The following is a 24,951-nucleotide window of genomic DNA, read 5'->3' on the forward strand; positions in this document are numbered from 1 at the left end:
AAGCAGGGACACCACAAACTGGGTACTAACTGGCAAAAAGTATTTTTAAACATTTCAGTTCTCAGGTTTCCATTAGACTTTAATTAAGAAATTGTATTGAGCCCTTCACAGGGAATGTTTTTTCAGCAGTTGGAGCAGAGACTGGAGCACCTTGCTTTTAAGTAGGTGGTAATAGGCACCCTTTGAGAAAAAGCTGCTAGTCTACCAGCTCACTAGGTGTGATATGGCAATTCCTGTGCTCTTATCTTATTCCCTTACAGCTAGTCCCTCCACGAGGCTGGAGTCACAATGACAGGGTTTGCTGGGGAGATCTACAGGCTTATCCAATTTTATGGATGATTGCAACACTTTTAGCCTTTCAGACTAATCTACAAACGCAAAGAAGTTTTAAAGAACAGGAGAAGTTGATGGCAAATAAGAAAAAAGACAGGAGAGACCTCAAAATAAATTGATTTAACCTATTGTCATAGATTCAGAGCTTATTGAAAAATAAGAGTTGGGATTATGAAGTAAAAAAGTACAAACAAATTCCTAAATTAGCAGAGATATGAAAATGACATAAAATAATTCTTTGGTTTGACAAGAGCACTGGGTATTATCAGAATCATTAAGCCATATAATTTCTAGTCACCTGAAAAGAGATGTTCCCTTTTCTCTCCATCTTGTATTCCCTGAAAAGAGAATTTTTCTTGTTTTCAGGCCTTTGTCAATGGCAAGCTTTTCTTTTTCTTGTTTAGAAGGTTGTCACATTTTTAGCTGGTGCATAACAGTAAAAATAGATTGTCTCCATAGTCTAATATGCTTCATGAAACACAGCTGAAAGCTTAGCTATAAAAGTGCTTACAATTATTTCAGAGACTTACCATATATCACATTACAAGCAAGTAAATTGAGCACTGTAATCATGGCTTTTATCTTGCAAATTTGCCCTAAGAACTCTAAAGAGGTCTAAATATTACAGCTGAGGAACAGGATGCTGCTCAGAGTAGTAAAAAGCATTGTGAGATTTCAGATTTTGGTCAAGGTGCTAGAATATATTATATATTATAGAGAGTAATCTAGTTATGTACATTATTATCTGTAACAATTAAAAATTGACTGCTTTATTTCCAAAAAAATAAATATAGGCATTATGTTTTTCATAACGCTGGAAGCTCATTGTTAGTATTTTGCAGAAAGCCTTTGCCCAGCAGAAGTGGTACTATTAAGTATTCTGTTTTCTGCTTGTGTATCAGTCAAATGTTGTTAATTCCATCTTGAGACACAGAAACCTGCAAAGCCCATAATAGTGTCCCAAAAGATGCTGATAGCATAATTTAAAATATAATGTTAATATGGGAAATATAATATACGGTGCTTTTACGCATGATTTTAAACGATCAACAGTACCAGCCAAAGAAAATATTTTTGAATACATTGAAAGTGGAGTCTATAGAAGACTTAATTCAAAAAATTATGCCTATTTTAGTTTTGATGTTGATCAATAGTAGTAGCATTAGTAAGTATTGACTGAGTTTTAAATAAAGAGTATATGCAACTTTCTGACAAAATGATATTTAAAATATGCTACCACTTTCTACTCCACACAAAGGAAAACTGAAGATTTTAAAGATGAAAAAATTGTAAATGTTTTGGCAAATTGAATAGGAATGCGTTATAAATGATTATATGAAATTGGAAAGACAAAAAAAGATAGCTTTGTAAATGTATATTAGAAAACTGAGCCCCTACATTTTGTTAATTTTCCAGACAAGCCTAGAACTGAAATCCATTTTGTTCTTAATATTAATGGAGAGAGTGTCAGTCTTTTTTCTTTCTAATTTACATGGAAAACATAAGGTAGGAGTAACCTAAATTCAGATCTATTCAAACAAAGCTACATTGATATGCAGTGGCTGCAGAGCTAATTCAGAAAACTGCTCTCATCAAATTAGGACACACTTTAAAGTGTAGTTGTCACAGCACTGCCTGGTTCAAATTGAAAGGATATGTTGCACTGTGGATAGTGCTAGTGAAGGAAGATTATGTAAAAAACAGGATCATTTGTGTTTGTTCCTAAAGAGACCCTCAGGCCAGAGAGTTCGTAGATGTCGTTCCTGGATTTTATTAAGCTAATGTACCATGTCTGCATTTGATTTCTTTTTGTTCCCAGAGGGATTATATTGTTCCTTTCAACTATGTTTGCTTGAAAGTATATAATGTGCTTCTACAATGTAGAGTTGAGCATCTGAGCATCAAATTTCCTTTGCCAGATACATAGATAAAGCTATAAAATGAAGTTCACCAATTTATCTAAGAATTCCTTTGAAACAAGAGCTCATGCCAAATAAAAGAGGTAAGCTCCAAATGATAAAGTCAACATTTTATAACAATTATGCCCTATAAAAAGAAAAAAAATTTCCATGACATTTTTTAGTCTTTTTTGGTGATTTGGCACAATCAATTAAAATTCCTAAAAGTGCCCAGAGATTCAGTTTAACAGCAGAATAAAGTTTGGATATGAGTGGGGATGGGAGGGTGTATACCCTTTGTAGATACAAAAAATAAATTCCCTCCTCTGGGTGAGGAGCTCAAGAACTTCATCTTTCTCACAAAGCTTGTTCCCATGGAAAGGATTCTTTCAGAGGTGAGAAGATTTCAGCAGCTTGTTTGCATTTGATGCTGTGTAGTAATTTAAAATTCTTAAAATCCCAAATTCTACATTTTCACCTTGTGACGAACTTAATTACTATTTATTTCACACTCTTGTGGCTTATAATTCTTCATGTAATGTTGGTAATTTGTTTCTGTGGGCTGAGATCAAAGACAGTCTCGTTTTAGGCTCTGTTCCAGGGTCCCAGACCCCCCTGCCAGGGTCCCAGATCCCTCAGGGCAGCCAGAGGAATGCCCTGGACTCCAACATTCACCAAAAAGGACATGTTTAATCTATTGCAGTACTGGTACCTTCTGTGTCACAGCCATTTCCATGACCTCAAATTCCATCGACAGTTATTCACGGTTAATTGAAAGTCACACCACATCATAAAGAGAGAGATTACCAAGTTTTTAAAGGTTGTAGCATATTAAAAAGCTGATGGCTGAGGCAGAGGTGTTGTTAAGTTTGTGACAGTGATCATCAGCTTGATTAAAAAATGTGTAACAAAAATTGTTGTGTTTTTTGAAATTCTGGAACATACATGGAGATTTTACAGATGCTTGATTCCTGAGGCTTGTCACTTCAGAAACTCAGCTTTAGTGTTGAAGAAACTTGTCACTGCAGATCTGGCATGATAGAGTGTAACACAATACGTTCTGACTTGCATGTAATCTTTCAGCAGATGAGTGTAGCTCCAGGGATTTTGACATGACACAAGCTACTGTTTTAGATCATTTTCCATGGTGCTTGGCAATGCTAGCCTTAAACATGAATTTGTCAGGCAAAGTTGCACAAATCAGGAGAAAATTGGTGGTAACTAAAACAATTTCATTTACTATGGATTCAAGGACTTTTATGATAAGAGCAAGGAATGCAAAAATATTGGCTGTGATCCAAATACGCATTGTGCCAGGAGAGATGTAACTGAGAATTTCGAGTCTGTAAATAAAGATTGGTAGAAACCTTAGAAAATTTCCATTATTTTGCTGATTAAGACTCAAATATGATTTTTTTTTCTGGATCTTTGATGAAGACTATTAAATCTTAGTCATCTTTGATTTCAGATTCTTAAGAGAGTTTGTACACCCAGCACTTGATCTTGCATGTTGCTGATCTCACTGTCTGGTTCCACAAAATGCACTCGTGTCTCCTCTAAGGTCATTGTGCAGATACTGACACTGCTCAATACAATGAGCTGTAAGCAGGGTATTCAGAATTTTAGACATTGTAGCAGAATATTGATAAAGATAGCAAAATAGTGTTGCACCTGGTACAGGGCAAGCTGAAGCAGCTCTTATTTTTGTGACTCTGGTATTTTTCGCACTGATGCAAGCAAATGACAGCTGGAGGAAGATGACAGATTTTCTAGTCCCATTTCACTGAATCCATTAGGAAACTATTGGTAATTGTTTTGTGATAAACTTTTCTTTTAATGTATTAGATTTTTTCTTCTTCAAATCCATGGCATTAATCCATAGATTCCTTTCCAAGACAAGAGTTTGAAAGTTAATTTTCTGCTCCTGTTGTGCCCATTTTACTTCCAGAATGAATTCAAGAAATTCACTCTATGTTTCTCATTCTCTGGGGGCTCATGGAGGTTTTTGCATATTTGGGAGGGGGTCTATGGGGAAATCTTATAACTTCCCAAAAATATGTATTCAGAAAAAAAAGTGGAGATTGTTGACCATGAGATATCAGGCAGGAATATACGAATATTGAAGAAGTCCACTTCCATGGCAGTAAGATTTCCCAATATCAAGAATTTGAAAGAAATACAATATAAGATGATATAATGAACAAGTAGAGTTCATCGATAATAAGTAAATGATAACTATTATCCTGATGTGGATAATAGTTGCTAGTGCTGATTATGCTATACAGAGCAATTTTCTTTTTTTAAGGTAAAATAAAAAAACAAGTGTGCAAAATCATGAGAGTTTATTACTGAGTTGTTTCCTAGAGCAGAAATGTTACCTAGATTGGCAAATTTAGCAACAGAAATTGAGGAAAGATTTGAGTCCCTGTAGGTTATAGGTTCTTGTTTAAAGAGAAAAGGAAAGCTTTTAGGGAGTAGAGACCTTCCTTTATGATCTGAATAATGCAAAATACTTTAGCCTGTGTGAGACAGTCAGATGATACAGTATTTCCTCATCTCATCTCATCTCTTTTCAAGGCTGAACAAGGCCTGGTCATTCAGTCCCTCCTCACAGGATGAATGCTCCAGTTCCCTACCTTCTTGATCCTCCACTGAATTTAGGGTAGTACGAAAAAATTACAACCCCTAGTTTATTGGGAAATGGTGTCTGGGGTTGGAAAACAAAAGCTGCAAAAAAAAAAGAAGAGATGTCAGGAGGAGAAAAACAGCAAAGAGATACCTCTCCAGTGATGCCCACAAATACACACAGACTGGGAAAGTAGAGCTGGGCCTGTCATTGAGACATTTGTGTGTCAGGATCCAAGGAGAAGATCGTGTGGGGTGAAATTTTGGTAGGAATGTATTACAAGTCACAAAATTAGGATGAGAAAGTGGGTGCCATGTTCTCTGAACAAATGAAGAACGTTTCGAGATTGGATATCTTCATTCTCATGCAAAACTTTTAATCTCTGACACCTGCTGGAAGGGCATCACAGTGGAATGAAGCCAACCCAGTTTTCTGGAGTGTGTCGGGAATAACTTCATGGTATATTATACATTTCCGTAGATCAAATTAATATATGTTACAGACATAAGTGGTTTTACTAGAGTAACATCTGTGACAAATTTGCTTTGTAAAAATCTATGACAAAGCTTTTGTTCTCCAAATGATACTTTACTTCCACTGATAAAAAAAAAAAAAAAAAATTCATTGTAGTAATGAAAATAAAAGAGAAAAATATTTGCAGTGGCTTCATAAGCATTGGCTAGATCTTGTAAGTGACTCTGATTTTTTGATGTTTAATGAGCATTGCCAAATCAGAAGCGAAACGATGGGATAAGATGCTTTTATACACGCAATTAATAGCACATATTTTTTTCTCATTCATTCTTTGCAAAAACCTATATTTAAATCTGTATTCCAACCATAATAGATAGAATTATCATATCTCACTTTCCCTTCTTAAGCCATGTGGTTTTGACTGTTTAAAACATTTTTATAGCACAATAATCATAGGATTCAATTTTTACAGAAGTAGTGATTTAGCTACTTTAGTGCTTTAAAAGCTCTTGCTGCATACTTATTTCCTGGGCTTCTGCCATAAGGAAAATCCCTCTTTCTTTAGTAAGAATCATATCCATGTAACTGAAAACAGAGAAACACTGTCTGTGATAAGTGACTTTCTGCAATATAAAAGTGAATCAGGGGAGCATGGAAAAGCTGTCATACAGTTGCATGGATATTCCTGGACAATTTATCTTGAGCTGCAGTGATGTTTCCTTGTTCAGGCTCAATAGATGGAAATTTCCTTGAAGACTTTTAGTAAGACTTGCTTGTTTCAACATGCAGGAAAAAATGTGACCTTTTTTCAAGAAGAGGAAGATGTAACTTCTGTAAGATCAGAGCAGCAAGCTCAATGGGGATGGAACCCTGGCTTGTGCATTTATGGTGAAGTAGGAGAAATTAGCTTTAGCAATACATCATTCCTCATAAAGTTTCAAAATGCTGTTTATTTTCTCAGTTGTCTGTGTGAGGTGAATGATGCATTACAGGGACTTACATAAACACAAACTAAAGCTATTGTAATCCTCAGGTCTTTTTTTGGCTGGGCATGGCTTCTGCCAATTTAGATGATTTCTGTTTTGAATACTCCTTTTGTTGCTGTGGCTGTTTCTTCATCTGCCAACTGCTGCTCCATACCAACAGAAATTACTTAGGTCTAATCTGCAGTCTAGCTGTAGATTTGAGGTGGTGGGATTTTTTTTCTTCCCTTTTGTTGGGGGCATGGGTATATTCAATTAGTCTAGACATGCAAAAGTTCCTTTTTCTTCTCTGCAATGTTGAGTCTTGACTGACAGAGTTGAAAAAAAAAATACATTCAGAACAACTATTTCAATCTGTAGCCTGAAGAGCTTAAATGAAGAGTGTGAAAGCTGCAGAGAGATTAATTTCTGCCTAGGGAGCCATGCCATCTTGAGTGTTAGAGGTCTGACGGAGGCAGGGGGAGAAATGGGGATGATTCAGGACACCTGAAGTTAAATCCTGCTTTGAATCCTCTCCTAGATTATGTATGTTGAACTTCCTACTCTAAAGCTAACATTTCCATATTCTTGTCCCTTCTGTGGGTTGAAATTTTAAAAAGAAGGGTTGGAATGTGCATTTGGGTCTTTTAATTTATTACAGTGTAATTTTTGAAATGTTCTGCTGAACGAACTTTGTTCTCATTAATTTATATTGAATAAAAATCCTAGCAGAATTTCTTACCCTTATTAGTGTCTAAAATGTATCAGATTAGTTAATCCCATGAGGATAAATTAACATTTGATGTCACTGATAAGAGCACTGATACTTTTATTAGTTTTGTAACTTTTTCTGCTGGCTTTTTTTTCCCCCCTCACATAGTCTCACATGGTTATAATGATTTTTTTTATACAGGGCTATGTTTTTGCTCCAAGGAGTGTAAACTCATTAGGGAATCCTCATTGTTTATTAGTAGTTTACCATAGACTTCAGGCAAGTTGCTGCCCTAAAAAGTTGAATTCTACTGTAGTATAGTTCTATCTTGAAATGAACATATTATTTTGCAAATTAAAATAAAGAAGAAAATTGTTCCTCTGATGTTCTTGCGACTCTGCATATGATATCAATAAATGTTTTGCTATTAGCAAAATAAAAGGCATAATATGAGCTTTCATCACCAAAATGGAAGCAGTACAGAGTAATTTTTAAAAATGGAATATATTTTCTTAATGGAGAGAAAGGATAAGGATCTTGGTACTGCTTGCAATAGGTGCATTAATGAAAAAAATAATTATCTTCTATCTTTGCTAAAACAGAAAATGCCGCAAGCACCTTGAATCAACTGCATATTGGATTTCAAAAGTCATCTCTCAATATTTCACAATTCTGTGCTCTTGCTTGTTGAAGGAAAACAAGGAGAACTAAGCACATTTGCTAGGACAGATTGAGCAGTACCAGTATCTGATATTCATGCATGGCACTGGTGCTATCAGAGCTCCTGTGATATCTTGAGCAAGGTATGATTTGCAGAAGCATCTGGAAGCAGTGGCTAATCAATTAGGCAGATAGGGGAAGTCCTGTCCTTTTCTCAGTATTGGGCCAATACCACATTGACACAAATAAGAGGAGAGTATATCTCTCTCTAACTGTTAATTGTCTAGGCAACTTGCATATGGAAAAGACTCACAAAACTATTTCTGGCTATTCAGAAATTTTCAGTTGCAATGGCTGATTTAATTTTTTACTTTCAATAATTTTGTTCCTCTTTCTGAAAATTCATTAGCTTCACTTATAGTTTTTTGTGGAAAATTATCAAAATGCACAATGATTTTACCACTCAAGAAGGAAAGAATATTTCAGACTGCTTTATTAACAATTTTGATCTTTGAGAAACCACCACCATTTAAGTTGAGACCAGCTGCTCAGAAATTCCTGCAAAATGGGAATTCAGGTTTGAAATTTTGAGCAGATGGAAAAGTATATAGAGGAAAAGCAGCTTTTTTAGCCTGGAGAAGAAACACTAGGGAAGAGTCTTCAACCAGTATATATTCCTGAATGGATTTTTTTCTTGCCAGTCTCTAAAGAAGAACCGTATTAAAACCCAAGCAAACTATAAACCTCAAACCACATCAACAGCAGTACAAATAACAAACTGGTAGAAATGTAAAAAGAGTAACAGTGGAAAAAGTGTCCAGCCTTCAGATTCTGTAGCAGCCCAGGAGCTGAGCCCAAGTGGGTGCTGCAATCAGTAGCAGCCAGCAAAAGTTGACTGTTGGCAATCATTAAGGGAGCTGGACTTCAGAACCACTGTATTTAATGTCAGGAGCCAGGCATTTTTTCCCTGTTTTTTTTTCCACTTGCTGAGCTAAGACTCTTTAAGGGCCTGAAAGAGCTGAGGGAGCACACCATGGAGCAGGGTGTTTCAAGGGAGATCTATTTGTCAGAGACACAGACCGGGAGATTTGCAGTTAAAAAGCATAGGTAAAAGCAGATACTGAGTAGAATGAAATAATCATGTGGCTTCTATTTTTTCACAGTGAGTGTTTCACTAGAGTGTTATTAGCACATCACTAGAACATTGGTATATACTGAAGCACGATTCACTGGTATATACTGAAGCACAAACTATGTTCCCTACAGGATCTGACATGGCAAGTCTCTGTAAGACTGGAGGTTCAGCTTTTATCTTTTATGGCTGAAGACCTGTCACAGAACAAGATATGTAAGCCAGAATTACATCATTTAATCATTTTTCATGTGCAATCATTTGAGGGAAAAATATTAATCAAGATAAGCTGGAACACCATGATATAACTTTCAGTAATTCAGCTTCACCTTCCATCAATTCGTGGGCTCAACTAATGGGAACAGGAGATGACTTAAGTGACTGAAGTGTTTAAGCATCTCATTGCTATTGAGATGGTATAAATCAAGTGCTGGAATACCTTAATTCCTTTTCCTCTGGCATCTCTACTAAGGAAGGATCACAGGAGTTGCAAGGAAGTGTCCTAATGAGCTTTTATCTGTATTTTAAAGTGATGTAAACGCTATTCAATCACAGTCAGTAAACCTTTGCTATTTGTGATCTGGCCATCATTAAAATCTTGGATAAGAATCTACTAACCAGGGCTCTATTCCTCAGCACAGACACTGCAGAGGTAGTATCTGTGCTCCAGTAACTATACACTTGCTAGTTCTTGCCGGAGATATGACCTGGGTTGTCAGGAAAACCCCAGTGCTGCAATGATAAACAGACAATGAGAGATTTGTGTCATGGTACTTGCAAAGGTGTTGTGAGGAAAGGGAGATCTCTCTACACTCTACCTCATCTTTTGTATGCCACGGTGGTTATTTTGTATGCAAGGGATTTGTATGCCAGGGTGCAGCGATCCATTGCCTTGCCTCAACTTTCTGCCTAAAAAACAAGAAAACACCTCATGGAGAAGAAGCTGCTTGATGCCTTGAATACAGATGATGCGCACAGAATATTTAAATCTCTCCAAGTTTTGTTTAAGATTCCATTAGGATGCAGTTGTGAGTGAGCTTCTTTTTGCATATGTAATTAGAGAGCAGAACAGATGGGAAAGGCATAGTTTAAAGTGATGTGTTCATTAAAATAACCAAAGCTGCAAAGTGTTTGTTCCCCAACAGTGAATTCAGGATATGAGACTCCTTAGGTTTCTGACTTTTTTTCCCCTACTTTGGGTCTGACAAGTGTGAGTGACAAAAATGAGATCTCTTTTGCATCAATTTTTCTTGGCTATCACCACTGTTCCTTAGGGCAGATTGACTTTTCATTCCCTCATATGTGGTGTGTGCTCAGTTAAGATATACTAGGAAGCAGTGGGTATTAAGAAGCAGACACTACATCAAGGGATTTATTTTAATTGCATTTACTGTAAAAGCGATCTATTGGGATTTAAAAAATAATATAGTGATTTCAATGTTCTTTTAAAAAAGATCTATGTGGACTGTACCCTGATAACTAGTGTTATCCCTTGGGTTATTTCTACTTTTAAATCTCAGGTTTCTAAATGAAAATGAAATCATTTTAAGAAATATAATTAGGGGTTTTTTTACATATACAGACCCTGTCTAATTTTTTTTACTAGAAGGCAAGTCTTCTAAAATTAGTCTAAAAATGTCCAAAAAAATTTGCTACAGTGAATAAGGAATGATCCTTACTCTCCTCTACCAAAATAGAAAAAAAAAGTTGTTTTACATAGTCTAAAAAATGAAAAGCATACACCCTTTATAGGCTTGCATCTTTAAGCTGCTAAGAAAGAAGGATAATTTGAGGAATGAATATTAAATCTGTCCAATCTCCTACCCCTGCAAAATGAGTTTTATTCGATTAGATTTATTTTATAGGGAACTTGGAGCTTCAGAGCTTACTGTCTCTTAATTCTTGCTGCACTTGCAGAAAGCTGTTGAAGCTCATGGAGAAATAGGTCAAAGGTTGGATCTCATTTGCCAGTTTTTAGTAAATACAGTTTGACTGGGGTAAATTCTAATGTGAATTCTAGAGAAGAAGATATCTAATCATTATTTTTGTTCTCTTCTTCTCTCTTGCTGCTATTTTCTCAGTATTTTGTACCTTCTAAATATCATCCTTTGCTTCTCTTGAAGTTGAATGTTCATTATTTGCCCATCATTGGTGTTATGCATGATCTTGTCTGCAAATGCATCCCTGCTGTTATGTGCTAAAAAGAAGAGCTTTTCAAAAATGCAAAAGCAAATCCCTACCCTGAAGATAGGGAATGGATTATAAATCCAAATTTAGCTAGAACAGAAGATGGATACAAGAAATAAACAAATGCACACTCTTTATGATAAGAAAATAAATGTTCGTCCATGCCAGTATCAGGAAAAGATTGTTTCAATTAGAAGTGAAGCCCTGCAAGAGGGCTGAAGTGTCTTTGTTGGAGGACTCTATCAGTACACTGTAAATGTGACCTTCCCTCAAAGCAACTTGAAGTGTGAAGTCTTTAATCATCCAAGATTTCTGTATAAGGATAACTTTTCCCAGTGTGTTTAGACCCACTGTAGCATTCCAGAATTGGAAGGGACCTTAAAGGTCATCTCCTTTCAACACCTTCTACCAGACCAGAAAACCCTCTTCAATCTGACCTTGAACACTGCCAGGAATAGGGCATCCACCCACAGCTTCTCTGTGCAACTTTTTGCAGTGTCTCACCAGCCTCAGAGTAAAGAATTTCTTCCTTATCTGACCTAAATCTACTCTCTCTCCACTTGAAGCCATTCTCCTTTGTCTGGTCACTACAGACCCTTAGGAAAAAAATCTCTCTCCGTCTTTCTTGTAGGCTCCCTTCAGGCACTGGAAGACTACAATTATTTCACCCCAAAGTTTTCTCTTTTCAAGGCTGAGCAATCCCAACTTTCTCAGTCTGTCTTTATAGGAGATGTGCTCCAGCCCTCAGAGCATCTTGTGACTTCCTCTGGACTTACTCCAATAGCTCCACATCCTTCCTTTGTTGGGGGCCTCACAGCTGGAAGCATTTTATTTTCTCTGAGTAATATCTTTAACTACACTGTATTATAAAATGGACAGAAGAAGACAAGGCAAAAAGGAAAACGTCCATTGCTGTCCTGCTTAACTACAATGGTGAAAAAGAGTGCAGGTAGATTTATGCCATTTAGGAGTTTAGGTCTCTCACACTGTTTTCTAAGTACTGTAGAAAATGGCTGCCTATATTTTCTCTGAAGTGCAGTAAATGAACGATCTCAGTATTTCAAAGATTTCGTTTTGGTCTTGATTTATCTTTTATGTAGCAGAATGACAAGCAATGTCTTGGAAAATAGCAAGGTGTCAAACGATATTGATTTCATGCTATTGCAGTGACCTAGAAAGTGTTATTTCTCATTGAAATATTATGTTGTGGTTTTCCCATAAAAATAAGATGGTTCAAACTCTATGAATGTTTCAGGCTATTATTATGTAATTATTAAAAATTGCATATTTTTTTCCTTGCTGAAAGGCTATAGAATTGTCTATCCTTAGATAAAATAATCCACTGAATTGTAGCTACCCCAAAACCTCCATCTTACATTTATAATTTGCTTTATAATGAAATTTCTGAGAAAGGATTGTCTTCTTTTTTATTGTATGTCCTTGAAACTTTTTCATTACTGATTTGGAAAGAGTAGGACACTAAACTTACTGCATACTGGTATTTTTAATTTTGTGATTTGAAGTAGGGAGTGATGAACAAGTGAGACTAAAACAAAACTTCTTCTTGTGCAAATTTATGTTTTCAGTTTTCATCATGAATGAAAATGAAAGTCCCTAATTTTCAAAAGAATGATTTCTAACTGAAACAGAACAGACATTTTCAAAAATCATCAGTGTCCCCCTTCTTATAGATCTGTAAACTCAGTATCCTATGACAGTTGGATAAAAGTACGGTATCTTTGAGGCTACCCCAACTTTGCTGTTTACTGACAATTCATTGTGGGGAATGATAAGAAAGTAAGGCTACCTCATCATGTTGGCTGTATTTGTGGGCAGTAAATGGGAGGTAACTCACTCCCCAACTTTGAATAGGGAGCTGAACTGTGTAATTAATTAAACGGAAGGAATTATACATGAAAAAATAGACCCATGTTGACGTAAATTCTTTATATTCCTAGAAATAAATGTGTCATTCAGAGATAAACTCTGTTTTTCATGCTGCTTTCTGTTCCACAGAAACAACCTGGGGAATAAAATGCAATAAAAACAGAAAATGTGTTAGAATATTCATAATTTAAAAAAATTAAGCCTGTGAACTTCAACCCTTGTAATGAAGCTAATACTGTTTGTTAGTAATCACTTTTATTTGGTGTAAAACAATTTCCACTTTTACAAGTTCTTAACATTCTGAACATAGTTTTGTCTTCTACATAAGACGTCACATGTTGTTTCAGTTGTTTGGTTTGTCTGCAGTAGGAGCAGATCAAATTACTTCTTTTGAAAATAAAGCTTTATGAAATCTTTCATGGCTGCCTTTTACCACAGGTGTGGTCTGGCTGGCTCTGCTGGTTAAACTCACAGACTTTTGTGCACAGGAAAGATTCTTGGATGCTCAAAGGTATTTGGGCCACATGCTCAGGGATGACTTTCCTGTTGCTATTCTTGGAGTTCTCTGTTGACAGAAGTTCATGTGAATTCTTGCTCAAGTTTAAATGAGTTGTCCTGTGTGTGATGTAGAGCGCTATGTGGTGTAAATCAGTGCATCTCATGACTCACTTGGTTTATGTCACTGGGTCAAATATTTTGGTTGCTGACTGCGTGAATATGTTTAATCACATTAAATTCTGGAACAGCATAAAAATAAAAATACGAAGCAGATATTGTCTTCAATCTAATTTTCTGCACCGTTACTACCAAAAAGCTCCGTAAATGCTCCTTGCCTTTTTAAGGAAAGTAAGCTGTATTGTATGCATCTGTTTAGTATCTTTAAAACAATTTTTTAGTTCTAACCTCCTTTTAATTTGTAAGTCTATTGATTTCATAGTTTATTGTATTATTTGTCATTAAAAGGCAGTAGATGAAATAAAGGGAGCATCATATGAAAAAACATGTATCCAGTGCCTATTTTTCTGTCATAATAAAAATTGGAAATAATAAATGCAATAAAATTAAGGATATAGCCTATAACTATTAAAAATGAACAGTTTACACCAAGGTGTGAATAATAACTCTGAATAGCAATTATTCAACAATTTTAATACACTACTCTAGTTTCAGTATGACATAATGTTCCCTGTAAACTACTAACGTGCTGTTATTTTACTCCTTCCCTAAAGAGAGCTCATTATTCTTTCATAATGTACTGGTCATAAATTTCTGTTTATTGCAAAAATAATGCCATATTGTGGAAATTATGTTTGATTTCCAAATTCCTCACTCATTCAAAAAAGCAAATTATATTATTCATCAGTAACTTCTCTTTTCCCAATCCAGTATCAAACCAAATTCTGAATTCCAGTGAAGAAGCAGGGGTTTATTTAGCAAAATGTTTAATGATATGCAGAACTGTGAGCATGTGCACATTTATAAAGATGTGAGATTTTTGGACCTACTCAGATGGAATGGAGATACAAATGTACTTAAATTCCTCCAGTGAATTCAGCGTGTTTTCAAGATTTCACAGTGGGGAAATTTGTATGTAATCCAACATTTTCATAGCTTATTTAGAGTATGCACCTGAAAAAAAAAATTAAGGAAAAGGAACGATCCTTGAACCACTAGAGGTTACGTGTATCAGCAACAAAATGAACAAAGTAGTAATCTCCCCCAAATTACCCAGCTTGGAGGATCAAAATGGAAGAGGACAAATTTGATTGATGCTCACAGGCTGCTTCTGATGACTGGCTGATGACTGCCCTGCCCACTCAGACCTTTCCCATTCCTTTACCACACTGGTCTGCTCAGCAGCACATTTAGCTGCAACACGGCGTGTTTCTCCTTCACCCTTTGACTTTATTTTTTTACTTGCTTGGAAAAGCCAGAAGGCAATCTGAAACTGAGATACAGGATAATATTGTTTGATGTTCTTTGCAACATTGACTAAAGCCTTGTCTCTTGCTTGTTAGAAATGGTTATAGGGCAGTCTGTCTTGCAAAACTAGTGTTTCTATCTCATGGCCTAGATGTGACTGTTGTGTCACATCTCTTTAACTTTTCTTAAGCATGATGTGAAAAATGCTTTCCAACTCATCTTATATAAAAATAAACACTGAATTTTTACAAACTTTTCAAAGGATTTGTAGATGAAGACTCTTTGATACCTAGTTAAAATTTAAAATGACTGTTTATCAATTAGAGAAGGTCAAAGTCTTGTCTCAGTAACAAGACTAAATAAAGAAATTATATCTTGTTATGCTTCAAAGTCTTTTGCTTTAAATGTGCTTAACTAAATCTCCTGGTTTAATGTAAATCTCCTGTATTATGGTAAAACCATAATATCTATTTTAACCTTCATAGCATTATAGTATGTCACTCTTTTTCAACAATTGCATTGATGAAGGGAATTTCGTTCACTATTTAACTTTGTCTTTCATAAAAAATTTTAAAAATGCTCAGACTTAAACCTTTTTACAAAGGTGACTTAAGTACAGTGCCATATTATCTTTTGTGTGCCATCAGTCTCAGATAAGTCAATTTGATGAGGATATTAGGACAGGGAGAGAAAACATCATCTCTACTACTACAACAAGTATGCAGAGCTAACTCTTCCAGTCTCCATGCAATGTAGTATGACAAAGCTGCATTCTGTTTTGAATTATCAGTGTCTGCAAAACTAGATCTAGTTTTAATTTGGGAATGTGTAGGAATATTTTTCCTGCAAATGCTTTCAAGAAAGGGTGGGGTTTTGGGTTTATTTATTTTAAATAACATTTAACTATTCCCTACAGCTATAGTATCCTGTTTATTTTGCTGGGTAGAGCAGGGGGAAAACATCTATTGTAAACCTTGAGAATTTTAACAAGTTAGTTGTCATTGGTGTAGTGCTACACTTTTAATTACAGGGAAAGGTAACCACATAAGGCATCAGATCATCCCGTCGATATGACAACATTAAAATATCTAATGACCTGCAGACCTTATCACCTGTAGCAGCTGAATGAGTTTTAGGGTTGTCTAGGACTGAGGCAATGCTGCCGCCTAATGATGGGAGTATATAAGATGCAGTAGAGCAAAGTTGCTTGTTTGGCAAGCTGGCGAGGATTGTGACATCAATTGAAGACTATAACTGAAATTAAAAGCAATAACAATTGGCCCATGGACTACACTACATGATTTGATAGTGTGCCAAGACATTTATTTGGTTCAAAGCTAAAAGCAAAATAAAACTCCTGTAAATCATATCAAGTCTGTAAACATTTTGCTTTCTGTGTATTAATGTATGCTATGATTATAAAGAGAATGATGCTCCACTTTTTATGTTTTGATAGATGAGGTTTTTATTTCATGTATTTCCTAATGCTTAACATTATAGTATCTGAGAAATTTTATTATTCTCTGAAGAATCCTAACACAGTTTCCCCCTTAATATTTTTATTTCAGAGTAAGAAATTGCATTAATTAATGCCTCAATACTACATTTATCAATGCATCACTGGCCTTCTTTATTTAGAACAGTTTAATGTAGTCTAGTGGTTGAGAAGAATATTAATAGTATTACTGTCAAGTTAATTTATAGACCCATAAAGAGCAATAACACTTATGTAAGGCATCTGCCAATGTAATCTGTGACAGCTTGTACAACTGCGGATCAAAACTGGATCTAGCCTGTAAAACTAGCCTGTAAAAAAACCTCCATCTGCAGTACCTGCTTCTTTCTCAGTTCTTCTGGTAGATCTTTCGGTTTGTGCTCTATAGTGACACATAAAAAAGCAGAGAACTTGCTCTTACTTCTTCATTTGTTATCTATACTATCCCTTCAACTTGAAATGTTTTGAAAAGGCATAGAAAATCCAAACATTTTTATTGATTTGTGCCTCACTGTGAAAAAAGAACTTCATGGAAAATTGGCCAACCCTTGAAAAATTATAATTTGGCAAAAAGTAATAAGCTGTAATTAAAGCATTTAAAGGAATTTATAGGTTAACAGGCATCCTATTAAACCATTATAATTATATAAAGTATGATTAAGGCAGTAGATTTAATGTACTTAAAGCCTGTGTTAAAGTTTGCTCTGCATGTTGGTTTTTTTTTTTAATGGAAACGCATATTTGTTTTGTATGTGTTCAAATTTTTTGGTATTCTACTCCTCTCATCTGGGCTAACTTCCAGCAATCAGCATCTTCACAATGAGTTCACATCAAGGTGACTCCTGGAGATCTAAATATCCCTTCTGCTTTTCCACAACAGGTGCAGGAGGTTGGTCTCCGTCAGACAGTGATCATTACCAGTGGCTGCAAGTGGATTTTGGGAACAGGAAGCAGATCAGTGCTGTTGCAACTCAAGGCAGGTACAGCAGCTCTGACTGGGTCACCCAGTATAGGATGCTCTACAGTGACACAGGGAGAAACTGGAAACCATACCACCAAGATGGAAACATCTGGGTAAGCAACTGCTGTGAAATGGGGACATGTGCTCATAATGGTGTTGATTGTCAGTGGGGTTTTTTTGAATTCTACGACTTGTGTGACTATTCAGTGTTTATGTCAGGACAGAACAGAGCTTTGCTCAAACCACAGTGATTGAAGTTGCAGCTGCTGTCAGGAGGGCTATCCCCAGATTAGCAAACCCATTTTGGAATGATGGTACTTAGCAGAACATGCAAAAACGTTTTGGTTGCTGCTGTTGTTGAATGTGTGCCTTACACTTTGCCTCCTCTTTCCTTTTGACTGATTTCATGGAGTGAGATAAAATAGGGGTTTGAAAATTCTCCTGTTAAAATTTTGGAAGCTAATTTTGTCCCTGTGCATACATGTGCTAGAGAGCAATTTTAGCATCTATGTATTGTTTTCCATACAAGTGCTAAGAGTTGTGTTTGTTTCAGCTAATATGGAAAGAATTTTCTTCAGAGCAGCTAATATGGGGATGTGTTTTGGATTTGTGCTGGGAAGAATGTTGCTAATTCAGGGATATTTTCCTTAAAGCTGAGCAGTGCTTGCACAACCTGAGGGCCTTTTTCTACTTCTCACCCTTCTCCAGCAAGTAGGCTGTGGGGGCACAAGAAACTGTGAGGAGGCACAGCCAGGACAGACGACTCCAACTGACCACTGGGATATCCCTTACCTTGCCATATGGAGTCATGCTCAACATCTTCCTCCTTCCTGCAGGAAGGACGAAGAGGGCATGTTCAGAGTGATGACGATTCTTGTCCCAGGTCTTCTTACAGGTGATGGAGTCCTGTTTTTCTTGGGATGCCCATACAGCTGCCTGCCCATGTGGAGTAGTGAATGAATTCCTTTATGACTTTGCTTGAGTGTGGCTTTTGCTTTACCTGTGAAACTGGTTGCATCTCAACTCATGAGTTTGCTCACTTTTCCTGTTCTCTGCCTCATCCCACTGTGGGGGAGTGAGTGAACAGCTGTGTGGTCCTCAGCTGCTGCCTGGGGTTAAACCATGACAAGGGGTATTTATGCTATAATAATTTTAGGAAAAAAGCATATAATTTGGCTTTGGTTTTTACATTTTTTTCATGGATAAACTGCTAATTTCATTCTTGCTGAAAACACTAGCTTTCCATTTTGCTGACAAAAAAATGATAGCTATTACTTAACATGCATATACTCATAGTATTTCTTTCAGATGGTATTCTTTTTCAAAAATATACTTTGAAAACAGAAAATGTGATTCTTTCTGAAACGAAATTAAGTGATTAGCTGTTATGTCAAAGCAGACAAGATTTAACATAGTGATATTTTAGATTCATGTTTTTGCCAGGTGCTTCTTTTATTAAGGTCTTCTGTTATTAAAAATGAATGTCAAATACAGAGCTTAAGGTGAATGATTTTATCTGTATAAGAGAAACTCAGTTAATATGTGGAGTGTGTAGAAAGAGTCATTTTTTTATTACAGTATTGATTTATTGAAAAAATCTCCTCCATGTGCCAGATAGGATTTTGAAAGGGAGAATTTAAAGCTGGGAAGGCAGACAACCTTGAAGAGAAAAAAATATTAGATTTTGGCTTAGATTCCTTAGAACTTGGATATGAATGTTATTCATCAAGGTAGGGAACAAATTATGCTTAAGGTTGATGAATATAAAAAATTCTTTTTTAAAACTACTTACTGTAAACACTAAATGCTATAAATATTTTTGTATACCTACTCTAAATCTATAAAAGCTTCTGCAAACAACTACTGTTGAAATCACCAAGAATGGGAGAGAGCTTTGCAGCTGGCTGAGTGAATAATATATAAAGCAGAATAGTTAGGCTGAGGAAAAATATGTTCTTAATACTTTTTGGTATGCCTAGTTTGGTTGATTTAGTCACAGCTGTGATTACTTTTTTCCAAAGCAGACCAGCTTTCAGAGGGAGGCCTTTTTAGCAAGTCTTTATGTTTATATCATCACTTAATACAAAAATATTGATAGCTTCTTCATACAAGGACATTTCCTTTTTCTCTTTATTAGCGTTTACATATTCTTGATGGATTCAGGGGAATACTTCTGGTCCGTTATTAACCATTGATATCACTTCCAAAAGAGTGTGATGAGCCATGCAGGTCTGCTGCTTTTATTTGGAATGCTGTCTTTGGGTATATTTTAGCAAGCTGGTTGCTTCAATACTCCTATTGTTCATGCCCTACAATTTTTACCAAATATTAGAAAAGCAGATTAAAAAATAAGTGCTACCTTGTCCTTACTTTCTTTTACAAGTAAAAGTGGACTGTAACCAAAAAAATAAGGCGGCCATGGTTCTTGACCCTAATTCTAGTTTGCCTAAAATAGTATTGCTTTGGTGGTTAAATGGTGTCTCAGCTTTGGTTTTATTTTGGAAAGACTGTTTATTAGTTATTAATAAATATTCATCTGAATATGTTCTCAAAATAGGGGAGGTGCCTAAGCATGGGGAAATTCTGTGGTTTCATTGTAGTAGTGGTGTTACAAGGAGACAGACTTCCTCCATGTGAAAACAGAATGGTGTAGGTTTCCAATCAAATCTTCCTTTTAGTGTCAATTTGTACAAGAAATTAAAAGCAGTGGTAGTTGTTAGGACCGGGTTACACCACATAAGCCACGGCATATCATAAGCATTTTAAACTCATAAAATCAGATTCTTCCTGACTGAAATGACTGTGGTGATCTTAAAAATCTCATGATTCTGGTGCCATAAGAAATCTCATTAGCAAGAATTTATTATTTACCTTTGGGTTTGTACCTTTTAAGAGCTTTATCCACTGGAGAAATACACTATGCAGCCTTTGTTTAAAATCCCTCTTCCATCATCCCTATGCCTGAATGTCATTGTTTTCTGACAACAGTAAATTTAAAATTAAATGCAAAAGTAAATTAAAAGAGGAAAAGAGAAGTGCAAAGTTCAACAATATTTAATACTAAAGTAGTTATGATATCAACTGAGACAGAGGACAAGATGTGAAAAACAAAGGGAAATAAAAATAAAGCTAAATAGATGAATTAGAGCGAGAGCAAAGGAGAAATAATTTGCAATAGAGATCTAGTCAGGAACAAACCATTATAATCTGCATAAAAGGCTGAAGTGAACTCTTTCTGTATGTGCTAGTCAGGGAGGAAAAGAAGTTCTATAATTACCTCCTAAGTAGGAGAGAAATCAAAAGGCTCTCAGGAAGTCTGTGATGGGGAAAGTGCTTTCAAGGTGAATTTAGAGTAAGCTTCCCAGTTCTGTGAAATAGATTGTGTGACCCCACCCCTCCTGGGCTTTTGGATATTTTCAATTTTCATGAATTTTAATAAGATGAGTGAATGTGGCCTCTTTCCATAAAATGCCTAGCAACTAGAGAATTTTGATCACCTCTCCTACCTTCACTCTTGTAGTCTGAGATTCTAATTTTGATAGGTCATGAGGTTTCCCTTTATATGTCAATCCGCTGGGGTGTTTCATGTACACACACACACACAAAAAATCTTTATTTTGGAATAGATGCTCATTTTGTTTTCTGTATCAGGGCTATCTATTTTTCTAATGAACACATACCAGACATGATTCTACATATAATACTGTTTCTATTTGCTAACTTAGATATAGATGATATAAATGTCTCATGTTAAGTATAATACTGATATGCACTAGAGCTATAAGAAAATGCTGACATCTTCTGAAACATTGAGATTCAAATTATATGCATAAGTGGCAAAGGCTCAACATATCTAACACTGAAATCTTTCCCAAAGGAAATTGGAAGATCCTTGCTAGTATTGAAAACATCTTATGGAGTATTGATTGAAAATTTGATTACTCTAGTAGAACTTCATATCAGCTCTCATCCATCTCATAATTTTATTCTTGGGGATATCAAACTCACAGAATCAGAGAATAAGCTGTGTTAGAAGGGACCCATAAGGGTCAGAAAGTCCAGTTCCTGGCCCTGCACAGTCCCATCCCCAAGAGCCACACCAAATGCCCCAGAGTACTGTGCAAACGCTTCTTGAACTCTGCAAGGGCTGGTGCTGTGCCCTTTTCCCTGGGCAGCCTGTTCCAGTGCCTGACCACCTTTTTCTAATATCCCACCTAAACCTACTTTATTTCCTGGGGCCCTGTCACTGATCATCACAGAGCGGAGATCATGTCTGCTCCCCTCTTCCCCTCACAAGAAAGTTGCAGACTGCAGTGAGTCTCCCTTCAGTCTTTTCTGTGCTGAACAGACCAAGTGACCTCAGCCACTCCTCATAACACCACCTCTCAAGGCCCTGCATCTTAGTTGCTCTCCTTTGTACTCTCTAATACCTTCATATCTTTCTTATATTGTAGCACCCAAAACTGCCCCCAGGACTCAAGGTGAGGCTGCCGCAGTGCAGAAGTGAGGGGACAATCCCCTCCCTTGCCTGGTTGACCATGCTGTGCCTGTTACCCCTCAGGACAGGGTTGGGTCTCCTGGCTGCCAGGGCACTGCTGATTCACATACAACTTGCCACCAACCAGGACCCCCTGGGCCCTTTCTGCTGCTTTCCAGCATTTCATTGCCTAGTCTTGTTCGTACATCCCAGGTTGTTCCATCCCAGGTACAGAATCCGGCACTTTCCTCGGTAAACTTCATAGGTTTTTTTGATTTCCCAGCAGGGCCTCTCTGCTTCCATTGGAGTCAGCAGCTCCTCTCAGTTTTGTATCCTCCGTGAACCTGCTTGTCCCTTCCAGTCCTGTGTCCAAGTCATTTATGAGGATTTTGAAGGGCAGAGGGCCAAAGATGGAGCCCTGCAGAACCGCACTAGTGACAGGTCTTCACTCTGCTGTCACCCCATTCACTGAAACCCTTTCTACCCAACCCGTAAGTCAGTTGTTCACTTGTCCATAATGTGTTAATCTAGCTGTGGACCCCACATTTTTGGGGAAAGGTAGAATGTCGACTCTCTGCACATGACCTCCAACCTATATTCTGTACCTGATTCTTATCTTCAGCCTCAGTGAACATCAGAGAAGCTGCAAAGATGTAAATGAAAGCAGATTTTGCTTTATTACAGAAAATTTAGACCTTGACAAAGTGGCTGCTGCTACAATTGAAAGCCATTATGTATATCTGATATTATTGGTTTTTTTCTTTCAGTTTTAATTAAACCTAGAGTGTATTATGCATAATATGTGCTTTGGTATTATTTTTATTATTGAAAAGATATTGAGTGAGTACATAGTTTTCACCAAGAATAATGGGTTTTGGAAAGGAATTTAGTTTATCTACTTACCTACTGGCTTTAAACCCTTAAAAAAAATTAATAGTTCTGATTCTCTTCATATTTTAGGTGAAATAGGTAGGAATCCACTGTGTTAACTCTAAAATGAACTTTGCATTTCTCTGGGAACTGAGGCATAAACTACTGTTCGAGCAATATATTCTTTTCATTTACGTGAAGGGAATTTACATGGTTCCCCTTGGCATTGAAGGAAGTTGCTACAGCACAGTGGATTTAGCTTTTACAGGGAAACAAGCTCTCAGCATTTCAGAATATTTTGCTACTGAGTTGAGCCAAAAGTCACTGTGAAAAAAGCTCAAGTGAGTTAGATAATTAACTTTTCCAAGCTGTGCGAGACTTCAGATGTTTGATACTCTCGGGTGCCTTTGGAAATACCAACCATCAGACAGGCCTAAAGTAACATTTAATGACTGGATCGATATAAGGAAATCATATGCAGCTCTACCTAGCTGAAATTATGTGAACCATCTGCTCAGAATTTCTGTTCATACTGGCATGCAATTTCTGGTGAGATTATTCCAAGAAAAAGTTGCAACCCTTACCACATTCCCAAGTCCCTTCCACCTGCTCTACAGAGCAACGTTTTCAGCTAACCAAGGACTTAGTCTATACATCTTAGAGGACAATGATTTGTGTATAGCAAGAACAATTGAAGACGAATAAATTCTACCATACACTCACTATGTTAGGACATGCAAGAATTATTTGCTTTGTGAAACCTGTCACTGCTTTTTCCCCTGAGAGGCAACTTATTTCCAATACCCTAAAGTGAATATTAATGAAGGAAGATATGAAATAGTTCTTGAGTTCAATATTTAATGCTGTTTTCCTTTTTTTGTGTTTACTTCATAAGATCTTAACTGGAAATTTGCATCATAGAAAGATTTACTAGGTTAAGGGGCTTATAGACCTGGATATTTTATCCTTTTTTTGAAGTACTTCTATTGAATTACATCATTTTATTAAACCAGTTTAGTTTACATGGCATTATACTTTTTTATAGCTATGGGAACATTTAGAAAATATGAAATGTGATTAGAATGGTCTGTGGCCTGCCATTTGTTGTTTCTGGGCTGCTATTAGAATAGCAGATACTGTGCAGACCTATTTAAACATGACAAAGTGGTTTGATATATTAATCAGCGCAAAAGTTTTGGCTAGTGTTTTTTAAGTCTTTTGGGAATGTTGTTTTCTATATAATAACTCCCTGACTTATCATATTTGGAAGGATTTTGTCTGAAATCTTATGTCTCCTTAGCAATGTCTCAAGGTTACCAGTGTCATACTCACTGGCTTTTAATTCTCTGGGTAATTTATTAATAGAAACACCTTTTTTTCCTTTTCTTTTTTTCTCCTTTTTTTTCCCCTCCTTTTTTTTTTCTTTTTCACTTTCCTTTTATGGTGGGAGTAGCAAGGAGGCAAATTTTCATTTTTGTCCTGGAATTTCCTGCGTGACTTTTGTTAATTTCCACATGCCTTACCCTGCTGTGCTGTGCTGGATGCTGTGCCTCTGAGTACCTGTGTCCCATAACTTTATTTTATAAAGATTGTTCCATTCACTTGCAACAGCCAATATCACCTTTATGGGTGTATTGAGAGAATGAGGAGTCATAACTCCCACCCAAGTCACTTTGTGTCAGCACTTAGTGGACATTGCTGACCCATACATTGAGGGCCTCTGACTGAAAGGGTATGGATACAGAAAAATATTTCTTTTGCTGTAGTAAACCTAAATTCTCTTATAGATCTAATGTAATATTCTCCACTACTATGTCAAATAAATATAATAAAATTTTGATAGGACACCTTTAGAAATTCAGGCAGTTGCTGAAATGGAATTTTTAGAAACTCTGGAGAAAAGAAAGTTGCAGATAAGCATCAGTGCTATCCTGATGAAGCCTGTTTCCTAATCTACTCTTCTCCATGTGGAATCTGTTAAAAGAAACTGTGGAGATTTTAAAATGCATTTAGAGAAACATACTTGGGGTTATCTGAAATATCATGGCAAAATATATCTATGCCAAATGCTGTCACAGCCACAGACAAAAAAATGTCAGAAGATCTGATAGCCTTTTAAATGTTGGAATACTAAGATTAACACCAAACTGGGCTAAACAGTAATGCTAGTTTCAACTACTGACTTTTCTGAAAACAAACAAACAAACAAAAAGTAGATACTTATGTGTCTCTAATAATATATTTAAGCTATGAAGCTATATCCTGCCTATAAGAACTTCTAAACGTATTTTTGCTTAGAATCTTTGAAATCATGTATGTTTTGCAGGAAAAATACCTTTTATATTATTTTAGCA

The 24,951-nt window shown here is 36.3% G+C and overlaps 1 protein-coding gene across 1 annotated transcript in view; it reads left to right on the forward strand.

Annotated features, from left to right (window-relative positions):
- The window catches only part of CNTNAP2 (contactin associated protein 2), a 1,042,914-nt gene that overhangs the window by 343,169 nt on the left and 674,794 nt on the right, over positions 1–24,951 (forward strand). The window contains exon 3 of the mRNA XM_063405816.1: positions 17,170–17,363. Coding sequence (XP_063261886.1) covers positions 17,170–17,363 — 194 coding nt within the window. The remainder of the gene's footprint in view (positions 1–17,169; positions 17,364–24,951) is intronic.

This window comes from Prinia subflava, chromosome 1 (assembly GCF_021018805.1).
Source record: "Prinia subflava isolate CZ2003 ecotype Zambia chromosome 1, Cam_Psub_1.2, whole genome shotgun sequence".
Lineage (NCBI taxonomy): Eukaryota > Metazoa > Chordata > Aves > Passeriformes > Cisticolidae > Prinia > Prinia subflava.